Source organism: Pelophylax lessonae, assembly GCF_965119305.1.
Source record: "Pelophylax lessonae genome assembly, chromosome: 2".
Lineage (NCBI taxonomy): Eukaryota > Metazoa > Chordata > Amphibia > Anura > Ranidae > Pelophylax > Pelophylax lessonae.
The window spans coordinates 458,444,960-458,465,082 of NC_138769.1; the positions used below are offsets into that span (position 1 = coordinate 458,444,960).

The 20,123-nt window shown below is 40.8% G+C and overlaps 1 protein-coding gene across 1 annotated transcript in view; it reads left to right on the forward strand.

The window, feature by feature from the left end:
* The window catches only part of GABRG3 (gamma-aminobutyric acid type A receptor subunit gamma3), a 1,042,113-nt gene that overhangs the window by 555,436 nt on the left and 466,554 nt on the right, over positions 1 to 20,123 (forward strand). The window contains exon 5 of the mRNA XM_082244515.1: positions 12,959 to 13,041. Coding sequence (XP_082100641.1) covers positions 12,959 to 13,041 — 83 coding nt within the window. The remainder of the gene's footprint in view (positions 1 to 12,958; positions 13,042 to 20,123) is intronic.

The window sequence follows — 20,123 nt, forward strand, 5'->3', positions numbered from 1 at the left end:
TTTACATCCAATTTAACTTAACAGTAAGCACAAGTATGTCAAATAAATTTGTACTAGGTAATCAAAACAATGTGTATTCAAGTCATTTAAAACTTACTATGTTTTTTTATGTAGTATTAGTATAGTATAGTATTGTCACGTGATACGTTAGTGTTACAAGGTCTCAGGTGTGAATGGGGAGCAGGTGTGTTAAATTTGGTGTTATCGCTCTCACTCTCTCATACTGGTCACTGGAAGTTCAACATGGCACCTCATGGCAAAGAACTCTCTGAGGATCTGAAAAAAGAATTGTTGCTCTACATAAAGATGGCCTAGGCTATAGGAAGATTGCCAAGACCCTGAAACAAAGCTGCAGCTTGGTGGCCAAGACCATACAGCAGTTTAACAGGACAGGTTTCACTCAGAACAGGCCTTGCCATGGTCGACCAAAGAAGTTGAGAGCATGTGCTCAGCATCATATCCAGGGGTTGTCTTTAGTAAATAGGCATATGAGTGCTGCCAGCAGTGCTGCAGAGGTTGAAGGGGTGGGGGATCATCCTGTCAGTGCTCAGACCATACGCCGCACACTGCATCAAATTGGTCTGCATGGCTGTCGTCCCAGAAGGAAGCCTCTTCTAAAGATGATGCACAAGAAAGCCCACAGTTTTCTGAAGACAAGCAGACTAAGGACATGATTACTGGAACTATGTCCTTTGATTTGATAAACTTGTTTTGTTCAGATAGTGTCAAGTGTGTGTGTCAGCAACCAGGTGAGGAGTACAAAGACAAGTGTGTCTTGCCTACAGTCAAGCATGGTAGTGGGAGTGTCATAGTCTGGGGCTGCATGAGTGCTGCCGGCACTGAGGAGCTACAGTTCATTGAGGGAACCATTAATGCCAACATGAACTGTGACATACTGAAGCAGAGCATGATCCCCTCCCTTCGGAGACTGGGCCGCAGGGCAGTATTCCAACATGTTAATGACCCCAAACACACCTCCAAGATGACCACTGCCTTGTTAAAGAAGCTGAGGGTAAAGGTGACGCACTGGCCAAGCATGTCTCTAGACCAAACCTTATTGAGCATCGCTGGAGCATCCTCAAATGGAAGGTGGAGGAGAGCAAGGTCTCTAACATCCACCAGCTCCATGATGTCATCATGGAGGAGTAGAAGAGGACTCCAGTGGGAACCTGTGAAGCTCTGGTGAACTCCATACCCAAGAGGCTTAGGGCAGTACTGTAAAATAATGGGGGCCACACAAAATATTGACACTTTGGGCCCAATTTGGAATTTTCACTTAGGGGTGTACTCACTTATGTTTCCAGCAGTTTAGACATGAATGGCTGTGTGTTGAGTTATTTTGAGGGAACAGCAAATTTACACTGTTATAGAAGCTGTACACTCACTACTTTACATTGTAGCAAAGTGTAATTTCTTCAGTGTTGTCACATGAAAAGATATAATACAATATTTACAAAAATGTGAGGGGTGTACTCACTTTTGTGAGATATTGTTTTTTGTCTTTTAATTTACAGGGGCTTAGTTTTTTTTTTTTTTTTTTTGTTAAATAAACTTTTTATAACCCTAGATCTACTTACTGGGGAATTTATGTAATATTATTTCCACCTATAGTTCATTTAATTATGGCTGCCATTTATCCTGTTCTTTTGAGATGAAGCGTTTGATAATCTTTCAGGAATGAATAACCTTTAGGAGCTCCTTTTTTCACCCAACATGCACATCTGTCGAACTCTTTTCAGGTCTAGTTAAGTGGTACAGGCATAGCTATCCTTTATCAACATAGAACAATAGAAAATGTGTAATTTTTAATGCACTCAGTCAGTGTTTTGATACTTGGAGGCATATTCATAAAGCACTAAATGTGACCTCAACTAAACATTTATTGGTTGTTGTAAATCAATCACTGTTATTGAAAACACATGCACCAGGAAGATTCACATAATATGACTGTTTCTTGAACGTCAGTTTCACTGCTTTATAAACATACACACGTTGTGTTGGTTAGAATTATATTCACCATAGCACAAAACTGTCACAGATTCTTACGAAATTGCATGTAAAATTGATTCTGCGTCAGTAGGTGCATTGTGCATTGTGCATATCCAAATACATGACTGACAGTGTCACTTTTAAATTTGTTGAAAATAATACCTGAAATCCTGGGTTGATTTTAAGGTTTACCATAGTAGTATATACATGTCTCTAAAAAAGTCATTTAATTTCCATTTTGGTATTTACCATACATATTGTATTTTTTTAATGCTGTTACTGAGTTTATTCTAATTTTGATGTAGAAGACATTAGTGGGCTGAGACCGAGATCATAAAATATCCAAATTGTGATTTATATGCAGCAAACTTACCATTGTTAGTTGTGAGAAACAAGCAATAATAAGCAAGCAGTGCAGATTAGAAATTCGGTGTCACTAGTCAGAATAGTTCAAAATGCTTGCATCCAGTTATAGAGTATTTGCATTTCTGATAACAAAAGAAGACACTGTTTTTGTGTCAAAAACTAAAAAAAAATAAAACTAAAAAAAAAACAAACAAACCTGTAAAATACTAAATTATGAATTCTGATTCCTGATTATATTTTTGTTGACATGTTATCAACTCATGTATAGCTGGCATAGGTTACAAATTCTTCATAAAAAAAAAAATAGTAGCTACTAATGAAAATTATGATAGTGACAATGGGATTATCAAAATTTAGATTTTTTTTATTTCCTTTCCTAAATATACACAGAGAAATTTGGAAAACATATGCAACATTTGAAATAGGGAAGATGAAAATGATGGTGGATTTAGGTGGGTTTTCAATGTACAGTGGGGTTAATATGACCCTTAATTCTATGGAGGCTCCTTTAAGCTTACCTACCTTATTTACAACTTTAATTTAAGATATTTATTTTTATGTGCACCTAAAAGGAGGATGACTCTGGTTATTGATGAAGTTATGTGATCACTGTAACAGTAATGAGCTGACGATAAATGGATTTATCAAAAAATCTATTCATCACCATGTCAGTAGCAGCACTAACATGGTAATCACTTTGATTTATTGAAAACTTATGGTGACCAATGACTTTGAAACAAAAATTCCTCTGTAGTCCTCTGTGGTCAGCATAGAGGCTGTTTGAGGTGAGAAACCCATTCTGGATACTTGCACAGTAACAGAGCCTGAGACATGTCCCTGGTCGTGAGGCAGTGCAGTGTAAAAATTACATTGTGCAGTTGCCTTAGCCACCCCAAAATGATACTGCTGGATATTTCAACACATGCACAACCATGTCCCTGGCTGGGGACATTCTAGGAATGCTCCTCCAAATTGGGGCTGTCCCTGAGAAACTAGGACAAATGGTAAGATTATTGAAAATGTACTTTTTTTTCTGGAATTCCTGCTGAAAAATAGCAGTGCATTTGTTGGTATGTGAAGGAGTCTAGACACTCCTATATTTTCTGGTATTTTTTAAACTGTAGTTGTATATTTGCAGTATAAATGTGAGACTGTTTCATCTGACTATCAGTCTCAGGACAATTGGAGGGAGATTTTCTGATGTCACTATGGTGGTGCTCACTGTTCTCCTTGCTGGAGGCTGTTACACAAGAAAGGAAAATCCTACATTTACTAAGCTAGCTCCCTCCTGTTAACTAGGTTAAGTGAATATGTGAATACACTTCAAACACTATACATTTGCACAGCTTGATCTGAGGAATCTTGGACAAAAGAGGTAGTTTGAACTGGAATATACATTTAAATACACACAAAACCATATTTAACTGGTTCCCTCCTAGATGTCATTGGACTATAGGGGACCTCTCTAGATCCAAGTGGACATTACATGATGTCCTTCCAGAATTGCCAGACTGCCGGGAGTGTGTTTGAGGAACGAAAAAGTGTTGGCCATTAAGTGGAGGGATAAGATAGATGTGTATATGTGCTGTCCACCATTCACAATTAACCTTGATGGAAATTCACAGACGACTTGGTCCCATCCAAAAGCCTCAGTGTATCTAGGATTACAATCTGTTCATGGGGGGGGGGGGGTAGCTTTCAACAATCAGATGCTACAGCCCTGTTTAGCAATAAGAAGGTCCTATTTCAGGCACAAAAAAGTTGCAATTTACCTATTTCATTTGGCTATTTATAATACGTATGTCACCTATTACAAGTTGATGGAAAGACCCACCACTTTTCTCAAATTTATAAAAAAAAGTGCCCTGATCTACCAGCAAGAATCTCAACCAGAAAACACTCACTCTAATTCTGTGAGCAGGCTTCATGAGTGACATTTTCCAGAGAACATTCCACCCACAGAAGCAGGCTGAAGAGGCCAAAAAAAGAGGGGGAGTTAGGAGAAACACCAGTTTTCATTTTTCCTAATGTCCCTCCCAACTGGCCCTATGTATCAGGAACTGCTTCTGACGTTACCACACGTCACTAAGATATTAGTGAAGGTAAAGTGCCCATATTTCTAACAACCTGCCATTTCTTTGTATCTAATATCTGTGCTGATCATTTGAATGGTGTCTTGACTGACTATGCCTCTGCCTTCCACCTGAACTGACCCTGGCCTGTTTATCGATGATGCCTCTGCCTACTATCTGGATTGTATGTCAACCATGTTTCTGGCTTCTACCTGCATTGAACTCGGTCTGTAATTTGAACATGCTTTTTTTGCCTGCTGCTTGGACTGATCTTTTGACCTGCTCCTGTTGTAGTGGGATTCAAACTAACACAGGGGTCTCACATATGTGAGGGGCTTCGGGTAGTGTTCTGAGTAGAGAAAAACAGTTTTTGGTTTTCTCAGTTTTTTTTAATATCCGGATCAAGGTCTGGAGTCCGGAAGCTTTAAAGAGATTGGGAAAGAAGAAGCCTCTATCCCTGTGCACAGGTCTTGTAATGACCCAGCATTTTTTATGGACCATGTTCCTGCCTGCTGCCTGGACCAATTTTTTGGCTGTGCTGACCATATCTCTGTCTGGTGCCTGTAACGACAAGGACTTTTTGTGGACCATGTTCCTGCCTACTGTTTGAACGAATGCTTTGGCTGTGCTGACTATATCTCTGCCTGCTGCCTGTAATGATCCTGGACTTGTTATGGACAAAGTTCCTGCCTACTGCCTGGACTAATACTTTGGCTGTCCTGACCATACCTCTGCCTGCTGCCTGTAATGACCCAGGACTTTTTATGAACCGTGTTCCTGCTTGCTGTCTGGATCAATGCTTTGGCTGTGCTGACCATACCTCTGCCTGCTGCCTGTAATGACCCAGGACCTTTTTATGGATCCCATTACTGCCTGCTGCCTGGACCAATACTTTGGCTGTGCTGACCATACCTCTGCCTGCTGCCTGTACTGTCCCATGACCATTTATGGACCATGTTCCTGTCTGCTACATTGACCAATACTTTGGCTGTGCTGACCAGATCTCTGCCTGCTGCCTGTACTGACCCTGAACTGTTTATCCACTTTACCGCTGCTCACTAGAGCTCACTGCGGCAAAGCGGTTCGATAACGTCTGGCGACGTAGACCTACGTCGCCAGATATCCCCTTCTCTCGGCACCGCCGGAGGCTCTCTCCCACTGTATTCAGCGGGAGTCGGGCCAGGGGAGGAGTTGCGGTGATCACTTTGTGTAAACAAAGCGGGCGGATCTCCTAAGTGACAGGCAGGGTCAGATTGCAGGGTTCAGCATAGCTGAACCTGCAATCTGTCCCTGTGTCACTCAGTCACCTCCCCCCACACATGTCAGTAAGCACCAGGCATACATTAACCCCTCCCTCTCCAATAAAATTAACCCCTTCCCTGCCAGTGTCATTTTTACAGTAACAGTGCATATTTATAGCACTGATTACTGTAGTAATGTCACTGGTACCCCCAAAAGTGTCAAAAATGTCAGTGAAGGGTCCGATCTGTCCGTCGCAATGTCGCAGTCCCGCAAACAAAAACGCAGATCGCCGCCATTACTCGTTAAAAAAAAAACACCAAAAACGACAGAAATCTTTCCCTTAGTTAGTAAACGCAATAACTTTTGCGCAAACCAATCAAAATACGCTTATTGCGATTTTTTTTTTACCAAAAATATGTAGCAGAAAACAAATTTCATATAAAAAAATGTGAAAAATATTGTTATTTTTTTAAAATTGTCGCTCTTTTTTTGTTTATAGCGCAAAAAGTAAAAATCGCACAGGTGATCAAATACCACCAAAGAAAGCTCTATTTGTGGAAAACAAAGGACGTAAATTTCTTTTGGGTACGGCGTTGCATGACCACGCAATTGTCAGTTAAATTCGCACAGTGCCGAATCGCAAAAAGTGGCCCAGACGTAAGACAGCAAAATCCTCCGGTGGTAAAGTGGTTACAGACCATGTTTTCCCTGTGTTTAGCTAGGCTATGAAAAATTCTCACACATGTGCTATTGCCATACTCAGAAGCAGTATTAGAATATAATTTGGAACTTATTTTTTGGTATGTCCATGCTGTGTGTTGGAAATACCATTTAAACTGATGTTTCGATAGTTCTAGTGCTCCAAGGCCTTCAAAAAAATGTGATAGGTAGTCAGGAAATGACATGTGTAATTTATGTTCCCATGTGGCTGTGAAAAAGTCTCATACATGTAGTATCCCCTTACTCAGGAGAAGTAGCATAATGTGTTTTAGCATGTAATTGCATGTATGCCTATGCCATGTATGAGGAATAACTTGGAAAATAACACATTTTTTTAAATGTCTTTATTTTCCAAAGAATTGTGGGAAAAATTACAACTTAAAAAAACTCAGCATGCCTCTTACTTAATACCTTGGACTGTCTACTTTTCAAATAAAGGGTGCATTTGGGGGTATTTGTACTGTCCCGGCATTTTAGGGTCTTAAGAAATGAAAAAAGCAGTCAGTAAATCATGATTTGTACCATAGCTTGTAGACTACATAGCTTTCACACAGACTAAATAATATGCAATGGGTTATTTTTTACCAAAGAAAATTTAATTTGGGTACAGTGTTGCATGTCATTCAAAGTGTAAGAGCACTGAAAGCTGGGAATTGGCCTGGGCAGGAAGAAAGTAAAGGTGCCCAGTTTTGAAGTGGTTAAATTACAATGTACATTACTAGTATGAAGTTTATTTACCTCTCAGCTTCAGGTCTGTTCATTCTGAGTGCTTGTATGTCCCAGGACAAAGAGAAAGCACAGTTTGGTAACAACAAATTACATCCGCGCTCTCCTTTCTGTACAGTGGCTACTAAAATGCACACTAATTGATCACTATATCTAGCAAATATATATTTTACACAGGCTGATTGGAGGATTGAAATAAGGCTACTGTTTACAACCCATGTGAGATGTGATAAGGAAAAACAATGGCTAAACATTTGAAGTGGAAAAATATTTACAGTAACACCAATTGGAAAGCTAGGAATTGTATGATACTGAAACAAAATATATTCCCATCTAACTAAAATGTATTTCTAATTACACAAAGTCAAAAGGTAAAGAGCCCATAATTCTTTCACAGCTCTTTAACAACATCACATCAAACTGTCAAGGCATTTTAGGAGCCAAAAACACCCATTCATTAGGGCTTTTGAAAACAGTATACTGCGCATCTCATAAAATAAGAATATCATCAAACTGTTCATTTATTTCAGTAATTAAATTCAAAAAGTGAAACTCATATAATTTATATGGGTGAGTTACACGCAGAGTGATGTACAGTATTTTAAGCATTTTGTTTCTTTTAATTTTGATGATTATTGCTTACACTAGTAAAAACCCAGAATTCAGTATCTCAGAAAATTTGAATATTACATTGGATGAATAAAAAAGATAATTTTAATTCAGAAATGTTGGCTTACTGAAAAGTATGTCTGTGTCCAATATAGTATGCACTCAATACTAGGTCGGGGCTTCTTTTGCATGAATTACTGCATCAATGCGGCGTGGCATGGAGGCGATCAGCCTGTGGCACTGCTGAGGTGTTATGGAAGTCCAGGTTTCTTTGACAGCAGCCTTCAGCTCGTCTGCATTGTTGGGTCTGGTGTCTCTCATCTTCCTCTTAAAAATACCCCACAGATTCTCTATGGGGTTTAGGTCAGGCGAGCTTTCTGGCCAGTCAAGCACAGTGATACCATGATCATTAAACCAGGTATTGGTACTTTTGGCTGTGTGGGCAGGAGCCAAGTCCTGCTGGAAAATGAAATCAGCATCCCCATAAAGCTGGTCAGCAGAGGGAAGCATGAAGTGATCTAGAATTTCCTGGTAGAAGGCTGCACTGATTTTGGACTTGATAAAACACAGTGGCCCAACACCAGCAGATGACAAGAAGGGTGGAGAGGCACAGAATCTAAGTTGCATGTGGACCAGTGTAAAGTCTACACAGTCAGTGATGATTTGTGGAGCCATGTTATCTGCTGCTGTTGGTCCACTGTGTTTTATCAAGTCCAAAGTCAATGCAGCCCTCTATCAGGAAATTCTACATCACTTCATGCTTCTCTCTGCTGACCAGCTTTATGAAGATGCTGATTTCATTTTCCAACAGTACTTGCCCACACTGCCAAAAGTACCAACACCTGGTTTAATGATCATGGTATCACTGTGCTTGATTAGCCAGCAAACTCACCTGTGCTAAACCCCATAGAGAATCTGTGGGGTATTGTCAAGAGGAAGATGAGAGACACCAGACCCAACAATGCATATAAGCTAATTTTATGAGATGCACCTGTATATATATTATTATATTATAAATATATAATTACGAGGGATGGTAATTAGGAATAATTGAAAAATTATTAAAAACATGTATGATATAATAAAAACCTAAAACCAATAACAGCATGGGAATCTAAGCACCTTGATAGCAGACCATTCATATTAACCAAGATGCAATGACTATATTGGGTTTAAGCATCACACAAACATGTAGTTTTTTTATTACATTGTCATTTTTTTTTTTTTTAGTTGTGAATGAGTAAACAGGGGTACTCCCCATGAAGAGTCTGTATATCTGAGGAACCCCCATATTTTAAAGGGACTTTCAGATTCTAATACCCCCCCCCCCCCCATAAACCTCCACATCCACCGGACCAGGAATGTGAGAAAAAGTCCCTTGTCCTATGCACTCAAATCAAGACCAAATAGATTAACTCATCACTACTGGTTACTAGTTTTTGCCTTCTTTTTGCCTTTTCTGGGCAAAGATTTTGAAGTTAAATTTCTCTTTAAAATACGGTGTAAAATGTCACAGACTTAACAGGCTGTGAAAACAAAAAATGCATACCCTTGTTGCTAGTACACTTGCACAAACAAAAATGTGGTTGCTTTTTTTTTTCTGTTTTGTATTTGTTGCATTGTTTATTAAAGCGTAACTCCACATTTGTTGAGAAAAAAACATTCCCCCCTGGGTGATCTCTGTACATTACAAGGATTTTAACAAACTTTGTTGCAGATTCCTACCTTTTGTTATTCTGAAGAAATCACTCTGTGTTTCTCTGTGCCTCTGTGCTAAGTGGGTCTAATGGGAGTGGTTTCATAATTATCTATCAGCTGTGGCAGCTGCAGGGCTCCAATGAGGAAATCACACAAGCAGGAAATTATGTTTCTGGGGTGTGGTTAGTACACATTCTGTGTACAGAACATCTCCAGGTAGCCATATTGCATTACATTTTCAGAAAACTGCAACAGCTGCAGATTGAAAAGGAAAGGTAATTTTTAATAACATTCAATTACAACATGATTTATGTCGCAATTGTATACGCTATATATTTTTTTTTTCTATTTTTTTCCCACGAAAGTGGAGTTACCCTTTAAGTTTAGCTTGTTATTCAGTTCTGTAAATAGTTTAACCACTTAAGCCCCAGGCCTATTTCTGACACTTTTTGTTTACAAGTTAAAATCAGTATTTTTTCCTAGAAAACTACTTAGAAGCCCCAAAAATTATATATATTTTAGCAAACACTCTGGAGATTAAAATGGCAGTCATTGCAATATTTTTTGTCACGCGGTATCTGTGCAGCGGTCTTTAAAATGCCATTTTTTTGGGAAAAATTACGAAAAAATCACATTTTACTGCATTTAAAAAAAACTAAACAGTAAAGTTTGATGTCACGCAGAGTAAATAGATACCCAACATGTTATGGTTTAAAATTGCGTACATCCGTGGGATGGCGACAAACTACAGTCAATAGAAATCTCAATAGGCAATGCTTTAAAATTTTTTAATGGTTACCAGTTTAGAGTTAGAGTGTAGCTCTTTTTTTTTTAATTATTGCTCACTCTCTGGCGGTCGCAGCGATACCTCACATGTGTGGTTTGAACAGTGATTTCATTCCCGGCTCGACTTCCATATGCGCTTTCTTTCGTAAAGCTAAAGGCGACGAGGGCGGCTAAATGTTTTTTTCTTTCCTATTTATTTATTTATTTTTTTAACTTTATCACAGGTTTTTAAGAAAAAAAAAAATCTGATCACTTTTATTGCTGTCACAAGCAAAGTAAACATCCCTTGTGACAGCAATATGCAGTGACAGGTACTCTTTATGGAGGGATCGAGGATCTAAAAGACCCTAGACCCCTCCCCTACACTTCCATGTATTCAAAATGCCGCAAACGTCATTTTTGAATACACTCATTTTTTTAATTTGCCGCCTTTAGCAGAGTAACCCGGATGTGACGTCATGGACGCCGCCTCCGGGTTACCTCATCGGAGACCCGATATAAGCCACTTCCGGCTTTGATTGGGACTCCAACCAGCCAGCGGACGTGCCGGCTGGATGCTCGGGTCTACCGGGGGCACTGGAGACCCGGGCAAAGCCGCGGAAGGCGGCGGGAGGGGGGACGTCCCCTCCCAGTCACCAGGGTAGCGACCGAGCAGCTCCCGAGCCGCATCGGTCATTACCGCCGGAAAGCCGACCGCCGGCTCTAAACAACGGTACCAGGGTGATGCCTCTAGCTAGAGGCATCACCCTAGTATAACACCGCAAAGTCAGCCGACGTGGTTAAGAAGAATACTGTTAACCACTTGCCGACTGCCGCACGACTATTTACGTTGGCAGTCAGCCCCTCACAGGCAAAGCGACGTATGGCTACGTCGCTAGCCTGTAAGGGTTTTGGGAGCGAGCGCGCGCCACCGGATGCGTGCTCCCGCTCGGTCACGGACCCCCCCCCCCCGCGCGTGTGCCCGGCGGACCCGATGTCCGTGATCATCCGTGACAGCGGGAGAAAGGCAGGCGGCTAGTGTAAACAAAGCCGCCTGTCAGTCTCCCCTGTGTAAGAATGGTGATCAAACGGTTCTACTATGTAGGACCGTTGATCACTGTTCTTACACATCAAGCCACAGCCAATCACAGTTAGAATCACGCCCCTAGGACACACTTAACCGCTCCCTCTCCAATACAGTTAACTCCTTCACTGCCAGTGTCATTTTTACAGTAACAGTGCATATGTATAGCCCTGATTACTGTAGTAATGTCACTGGTAACCCCAAAAGTGTCAAAAATGTCAGTCAAGGGTCCGATCTGTGCGCCCCAATGTCGCAGTCCTGCAAAAAAAATCGCAGATCGCCGGCATTACGCGTTAAAAGAAACAACAACAAAAATGACAAAAATCTTTCCCTTTGTTAGTAAACGCAATAATTTTTGCGCAGACCAATCAAAATACGTTTTTTGCGATTTTTTTTACCAAACATATGGTAAAAAAAAAATTGGCCTAAAATGTTAAAAAAATTTGATATTTACATTTTTTTGGGGGGAATTTCATATAAAAAATGTGAAAAATATTGTTATTTTTGCAAAATTGACGCTCTTTTTTTGTTTATAGCGCATTATCAAAAAATCGCACAGGTGATCAAATACCACCAAAAGAAAGCTCTGTTTGTGGGAAAAAAAGGACGTCAAATTTGTTTAGGTACAGCATCGCACGACCGCGCAATTGTCAGTTAAAGTCACGCAGCGCCGAATCGCAAAATAGGCCCTGGTCAGGAAGGGGGTAAAATCTTCCGGGGCTTAAGTGGTTAAACGGGCACAACTTTTTTTTTAATGTAAAAATTTAAGTTTAAAAATTGTTGCTAGGAGGTAGAAAAGGTACCAATGGTATTAAAAATGTTTTTCTTTTTGCCTTGAGGTCACTTTAACTGATACCATATTTAGCTCAACAATCACACACTTGATGAATGAAACAGAGTAAATGCAAAGTTACTTTGTATCCCTCTATTAAGCTTCTGAACAGTGTTTACAAACAGAGTTCAGATGGTCAGTTTTTTGTTCTGTAAAAGATTTTGTATACCACATCAACTCCAAATGTAGAGGAGTGGGGCAGTGGCAGCAGAAGAGAAAAACAGTGGGTTGATTTACTAAAGCTAGAGAGTGCAAAATTTTGTGCAGATGTGCCTGTTTACAACAGCTGCCCGTCCTTCTCTCTCAACAAGGAATGATCGCGGGTGTCAGGCAGCAATCGGAGCCGCCCACTGATGGGCGGGGGTGAGAGCACGCTTGCCCCCTAGCCTCCTGATCACGTCCGACGTATAGTTACGGCAAATTATACAGGAGTGGCTGCCTGCCGCAGTACAACAGCGGCGGGCGGACGTAAAGCAGTTAAAAAACAGTTGCCAAATGTTCAAATACACAAGCATATTTCTTTTGTATTCATTTTACATGTCAAAAAAAAAATCTAGGTGCCAAAATGTTAAGTTTAGCCGCAAAAACGTTAGCATGTGAAAAAAGACAAACTAAGACATGCAAACTCATTATACCCTTTAGTGAATCAGGTTGTATGTCCAATAAAAATCCTGGATGGGTGTTTGTGCATTTCTTTTGCCACTTAAATGTTTTACTGTGATGATGATAATGATAATGATGATGACGTTTTTTAGTATTGTCATTTCATTGTATTTGTTCATTACAAAGTAATGGCAAATAACAGATTTCCACATTGGTTATAGTGTATTCGAGTAATGCTTTATTTTGTTCTAGGCTTACCATCAATGCTGAATGTCAACTTCAGCTGCACAACTTTCCTATGGATGAACATTCCTGCCCACTCATATTCTCCAGCTGTAAGTATTCACTCTGTGTCATACCAATATTCTCTGCTTGAGAGATTTTATGCAATGTATCATTTGATATGTATGCCTTGGTTCCAAAGTGCAAAATTTGTGCTGTGTTTGCAGTAAATTGTGAGCGTCTCATGCTGCTTGCTTGTATATTCATGTGTACTATGATCTGTTTGACACTGCAGTCAGGTCATATTTTAGATGTTTTGCCTTTTCTGGTTTTATTAAAGATATCTGCAGATTTTCATTTTACACCATCATGATTAAATAGCTCTGTTAACTTTTAAACATAGATGTATCATCTACAGTATGTTTCCCAAATGAAATTAGGTAATCATTTATTTAACATGTTACTTATGAAGGCACACCACTGCAGTTCAGCCAACAGGAGAAAATTAAATTTAGGAAAATAGTTAAACCTTTGAGATGAAATACCATTATTAGTAATATAAATAATCAAGGATGCGAAAGAAATATTTGCTATGATGGACAGATGGGATGGTATGTTCAAAATATGCAGTAAATATAATATTGCTCATACTATTATAGAATACTTGTTGTTGTTATCTTTATCCAGATGTTTAAATACTGCTGTTCCATTTATGATGTAGAGCAGACCAACACATAAGCAAGTAAAGCCTCGTACACACGTACCGATTGTTGGCCGTGAATTTTCGGCCAACGTCCGATCAGCCGATTGTCGGCTTGTTAGTATGATGCTTCCGACAACCGACTGTGACTTTTCGGCCGAAAAAATTTGGTGTGCATGCTATAAAATTTTTGTTGGCCGTCCCCAGAACGGCCGATTGTTCTTCAGTCAGTACGGATTTCGGCAGACAAAAATCAGATGAGCAAGACTGGGCATGCTCAGAGAAGAAAAAACACACGAAAAGTAAACCAGAACATGACATCACTTCTGCAGTTGGTTGTTGTTGGCCGACAAAATTTGTGTGCAGTCTAGAGCACATTTCAACCAACACAACAACACTGGACAAAAGACGGCCGATTGGTCGGCCAACAATCGGTGCGTGTGTACGAGGCTTTAGAAATGTGAATGCTGAATCATTTCAAACCAACTAAATTTAGGACCATTTAACAAAGGTTCAACCCCACAAAAACAGGGTTTCTGATTAGAGAGGTGGATTGTGATGGGTTTAATACACCATTGGTTTCCAAGGGACTCTAACTGCAAAATTTCCCCAAAATTTAAATGGTGCTAATCGCCTATGTTGCACAATTTTTACACCACTAGCAGCATTATCTGCAATGGAAAATAAACTTTGCCTCACAAAGAGGCAGTACACAAGAGGCAGAATACAAAGAGGCAGTAAGACCCTTTTGGAATATCAAGTGGGAGGTCCTGGGAACTGAGAGGTGGAGAGATTCAAATCAAGATGTATGTAGAGACAGCTTTCTACAATTCAAATAGGGAATTTTTTAAATCTAACTTGAACATTTATTCATTTTTTATTCCAATATAAGACACGGGTAAGTGCAGAAAGCACTAATATGTGCATAACAAAATCAGTTTGACAAAATAAAGAACTAAGCGTAAGAATAGCCTGCTATGACTGAAAGAAAAAAACAAATAAAGAAATCACACATAGTGTTGAGCGAACACGGACTGTATTATTCGTGTTCGTACCGAATAATTGGATTTTTTGTACCCGAACACGGACACGGACACTTTACTGTATGTTCGGGTAAAAATCCGTGTTCGGTCGTTTTATTTCCGGGTTTTGCATGCTTTGGCGCTCTTTTCATGGCGGGCTTTCAACAGCCAATCAACAATCGTTTAACTGGTGTGCCTTAAGCCATCCCAGCCATGCCTGCAAATGTCTCAGTAGCTGTGATTGGCCGTCTGAAGCATGTGACCAAGTCTTTATAAGTTCGAGGCAGCCGCAGCGGCGTCATTATGCTGCTTAGATTCAGGGACAGAGCACACATCAACGTGCTGGCTGCTGATTAGGGAAAGATAGGCAGGAAAAAACCATTTGTGTCCGGATAGAATTGAGGGACAGGTCGGAGTGTTTAGGCAGGGCGAGTTGTAGGCATTTTAGGGATAGAGTCTGCTGAATTATATAGGGTCAGTGTCTTCTACAAACTACAATCGATATTGCTGTGTGGGGGGTGGGGTCTGCACTCAATCCTGATCTACGATCTCTTCTCAATCCTGTTAGGGACAGAGTCTGCTGAATTTTAGGGAAACTGTGTTCTACAAACTACAATCGATATTGCTGTGTGGTGTGGGATTGGAGATAGGCAGGTGTCAGTGATCCACATCCATTTTTCTGTGTGTGAGCTGCAGTGAACACAATCTTTTTGGGCTGCAGTGAACACAATCTTTTTGGGCTGCAGTGAACACAATCTTTTTGGGCTGCAGTGAACACAATCTTTTTGGGCTGCAGTGAACACAATCTTTTTGGGCTGCAGTGAACACAATCTTTTTGGGGTGCAGTGAACAAAATCTTTTTGGGGTGCAGTGAACACAATCCTTTTTGGTGTGCAGTGAACACAATCTTTGTGGGGTGCAGTGAACAAAATCCTTTGTGGGGTGCAGTGAACACAATCTTTTTGGGGTGCAGTGAACAAAATCCTTTTTGGGGTGCAGTGAACAACATCCTTTTTGGGGTGCAGTGAACACAATCTTTTTGGGGTGCAGTGAACAAAATCCTTTGTGGGGTGCAGTGAACACAATCTTTTTGGGGTGCAGTGAACACAATCTTTTTGGGGTGGAGTGAACAACATCCTTTTTGGGGTGCAGTGAACAAAATCCTTTTTGGGGTGCAGTGAACAAAATCATTTTTGGGGTGCAGTGAACACAATCTTTTTGGGGTGCAGTGAACACAATCTTTGTGGGGTGCAGTGAACACAATCTTTTTGGGGTGGAGTGAACAACATCCTTTTTGGGGTGCAGTGAACAACATCCTTTTTGGGGTGCAGTGAACACAATCTTTTTGGGGTGCAGTGAACACAATCTTTGTGGGGTACAGTGAACAGAATCTTTGTGGGGTGCAGTGAACACAATCTTTGGGGGGTACAGTGAACACAATCTTTGTGAGGTGCAGTGAACACAATCTTTGTGGGGTGCAGTGAACACAATCATTGTGGGGTGCAGTGAACTCAATCTTTGTGGGGTACAGTGAACACAATCTCATACTGAAGGTTTGAGGGTGCTGCCTGTTCCATACTCCCCCTACTCCTCATCTAGCCTTTTAGGGGTACAAACAATAGTAATTGGGGCCTAGTGTGGTTGTGTACGTGTGATATACATACACTTTTTTGGGATCATATTTTCTATTCCGCTATTTAATCAAAAACCTTTGGGGATCAGTTAAATTGGGGGATAGTCTGTGTTGGTACGTGTGAGAGAGATCCACCTTTCCAAGTTGTTGGGGTTCATCTCATACTTCTGAAGGTTTGAGGGTGCTGCCTGTTCCATACTCCCCCTACTCCTAGCCTTTTAGGGGTACAAACAATAGTAATTGGGGCCTAGTGTGGTTGTGTACGTGTGATATACATACACTTTTTTGGGATCATATTTTCTATTCCGCTATTTAATCAAAAACCTTTGGGGATCAGTTAAATTGGGGGATAGTCTGTGTTGGTACGTGTGAGAGAGATCCACCTTTCCAAGTTGTTGGGGTTCATCTCATACTTCTGAAGGTTTGAGGGTGCTGCCTGTTCCATACTCCCCCTACTCCTAGCCTTTTAGGGGTACAAACAATAGTAATTGGGGCCTAGTGTGGTTGTGTACGTGTGATATACATACACTTTTTTGGGATCATATTTTCTATTCCGCTATTTAATCAAAAACCTTTGGGGATCAGTTAAATTGGGGGATAGTCTGTGTTGGTACGTGTGAGAGAGATCCACCTTTCCAAGTTGTTGGGGTTCATTTCATACTTCTGAAGGTTTGAGGGTGCTGCCTGTTCCATACTCCCCCTACTCCTAGCCTTTTAGGGGTACAAACAATAGTAATTGGGGCCTAGTGTGGTTGTGTACGTGTGATATACATACACTTTTTTGGGATCATATTTTCTATTCCGCTATTTAATCAAAAACCTTTGGGGATCAGTTAAATTGGGGGATAGTCTGTGTTGGTACGTGTGAGAGAGATCCACCTTTCCAAGTTGTTGAGGTTCATCTCATACTTCTGAAGGTTTGAGGGTGCTGCCTGTTCCATACTCCCCCTACTCCTAGCCTTTTAGGGGTACAAACAATAGTAATTGGGGCCTAGTGTGGTTGTGTACGTGTGATATACATACACTTTTTTGGGATCATATTTTCTATTCCGCTATTTAATCAAAAACCTTTGGGGATCAGTTAAATTGGGGGATAGTCTGTGTTGGTACGTGTGAGAGAGATCCACCTTTCCAAGTTGTTGGGGTTCATCTCATACTTCTGAAGGTTTGAGGGTGCTGCCTGTTCCATACTCCCCCTACTCCTAGCCTTTTAGGGGTACAAACAATAGTAATTGGGGCCTAGTGTGGTTGTGTACGTGTGATATACATACACTTTTTTGGGATCATATTTTCTATTCCGCTATTTAATCAAAAACCTTTGGGGATCAGTTAAATTGGGGGATAGTCTGTGTTGGTACGTGTGAGAGAGATCCACCTTTCCAAGTTGTTGGGGTTCATCTCATACTTCTGAAGGTTTGAGGGTGCTGCCTGTTCCATACTCCCCCTACTCCTAGCCTTTTAGGGGTACAAACAATAGTAATTGGGGCCTAGTGTGGTTGTGTACGTGTGATATACATACACTTTTTTGGGATCATATTTTCTATTCCGCTATTTAATCAAAAACCTTTGGGGATCAGTTAAATTGGGGGATAGTCTGTGTTGGTACGTGTGAGAGAGATCCACCTTTCCAAGTTGTTGGGGTTCATCTCATACTTCTGAAGGTTTGAGGGTGCTGCCTGTTCCATACTCCCCCTACTCCTAGCCTTTTAGGGGTACAAACAATAGTAATTGGGGCCTAGTGTGGTTGTGTACGTGTGATATACATACACTTTTTTGGGATCATATTTTCTATTCCGCTATTTAATCAAAAACCTTTGGGGATCAGTTAAATTGGGGGATAGTCTGTGTTGGTACGTGTGAGAGAGATCCACCTTTCCAAGTTGTTGGGGTTCATCTCATACTTCTGAAGGTTTGAGGGTGCTGCCTGTTCCATACTCCCCCTACTCCTAGCCTTTTAGGGGTACAAACAATAGTAATTGGGGCCTAGTGTGGTTGTGTACGTGTGATATACATACACTTTTTTGGGATCATATTTTCTATTCCGCTATTTAATCAAAAACCTTTGGGGATCAGTTAAATTGGGGGATAGTCTGTGTTGGTACGTGTGAGAGAGATCCACCTTTCCAAGTTGTTGGGGTTCATCTCATACTTCTGAAGGTTTGAGGGTGCTGCCTGTTCCATACTCCCCCTACTCCTAGCCTTTTAGGGGTACAAACAATAGTAATTGGGGCCTAGTGTGGTTGTGTACGTGTGATATACATACACTTTTTTGGGATCATATTTTCTATTCCGCTATTTAATCAAAAACCTTTGGGGATCAGTTAAATTGGGGGATAGTCTGTGTTGGTACGTGTGAGAGAGATCCACCTTTCCAAGTTGTTGGGGTTCATCTCATACTTCTGAAGGTTTGAGGGTGCTGCCTGTTCCATACTCCCCCTACTCCTAGCCTTTTAGGGGTACAAACAATAGTAATTGGGGCCTAGTGTGGTTGTGTACGTGTGATATACATACACTTTTTTGGGATCATATTTTCTATTCCGCTATTTAATCAAAAACCTTTGGGGATCAGTTAAATTGGGGGATAGTCTGTGTTGGTACGTGTGAGAGAGATCCACCTTTCCAAGTTGTTGGGGTTCATCTCATACTTCTGAAGGTTTGAGGGTGCTGCCTGTTCCATACTCCCCCTACTCCTAGCCTTTTAGGGGTACAAACAATAGTAATTGGGGCCTAGTGTGGTTGTGTACGTGTGATATACATACACTTTTTTGGGATCATATTTTCTATTCCGCTATTTAATCAAAAACCTTTGGGGATCAGTTAAATTGGGGGATAGTCTGTGTTGGTACGTGTGAGAGAGATCCACCTTTCCAAGTTGTTGGGGTTCATCTCATACTTCTGAAGGTTTGAGGGTGCTGCCTGTTCCATACTCCCCCTACTCCTAGCCTTTTAGGGGTACAAACAATAGTAATTGGGGCCTAGTGTGGTTGTGTACGTGTGATATACATACACTTTTTTGGGATCATATTTTCTATTCCGCTATTTAATCAAAAACCTTTGGGGATCAGTTAAATTGGGGGATAGTCTGTGTTGGTACGTGTGAGAGAGATCCACCTTTCCAAGTTGTTGGGGTTCATCTCATACTTCTGAAGGTTTGAGGGTGCTGCCTGTTCCATACTCCCCCTACTCCTAGCCTTTTAGGGGTACAAACAATAGTAATTGGGGCCTAGTGTGGTTGTGTACGTGTGATATACATACACTTTTTTGGGATCATATTTTCTATTCCGCTATTTAATCAAAAACCTTTGGGGATCAGTTAAATTGGGGGATAGTCTGTGTTGGTACGTGTGAGAGAGATCCACCTTTCCAAGTTGTTGAGGTTCATCTCATACTTCTGAAGGTTTGAGGGTGCTGCCTGTTCCATACTCCCCCTACTCCTAGCCTTTTAGGGGTACAAACAATAGTAATTGGGGCCTAGTGTGGTTGTGTACGTGTGATATACATACACTTTTTTGGGATCATATTTTCTATTCCGCTATTTAATCAAAAACCTTTGGGGATCAGTTAAATTGGGGGATAGTCTGTGTTGGTACGTGTGAGAGAGATCCACCTTTCCAAGTTGTTGGGGTTCATCTCATACTTCTGAAGGTTTGAGGGTGCTGCCTGTTCCATACTCCCCCTACTCCTAGCCTTTTAGGGGTACAAACAATAGTAATTGGGGCCTAGTGTGGTTGTGTACGTGTGATATACATACACTTTTTTGGGATCATATTTTCTATTCCGCTATTTAATCAAAAACCTTTGGGGATCAGTTAAATTGGGGGATAGTCTGTGTTGGTACGT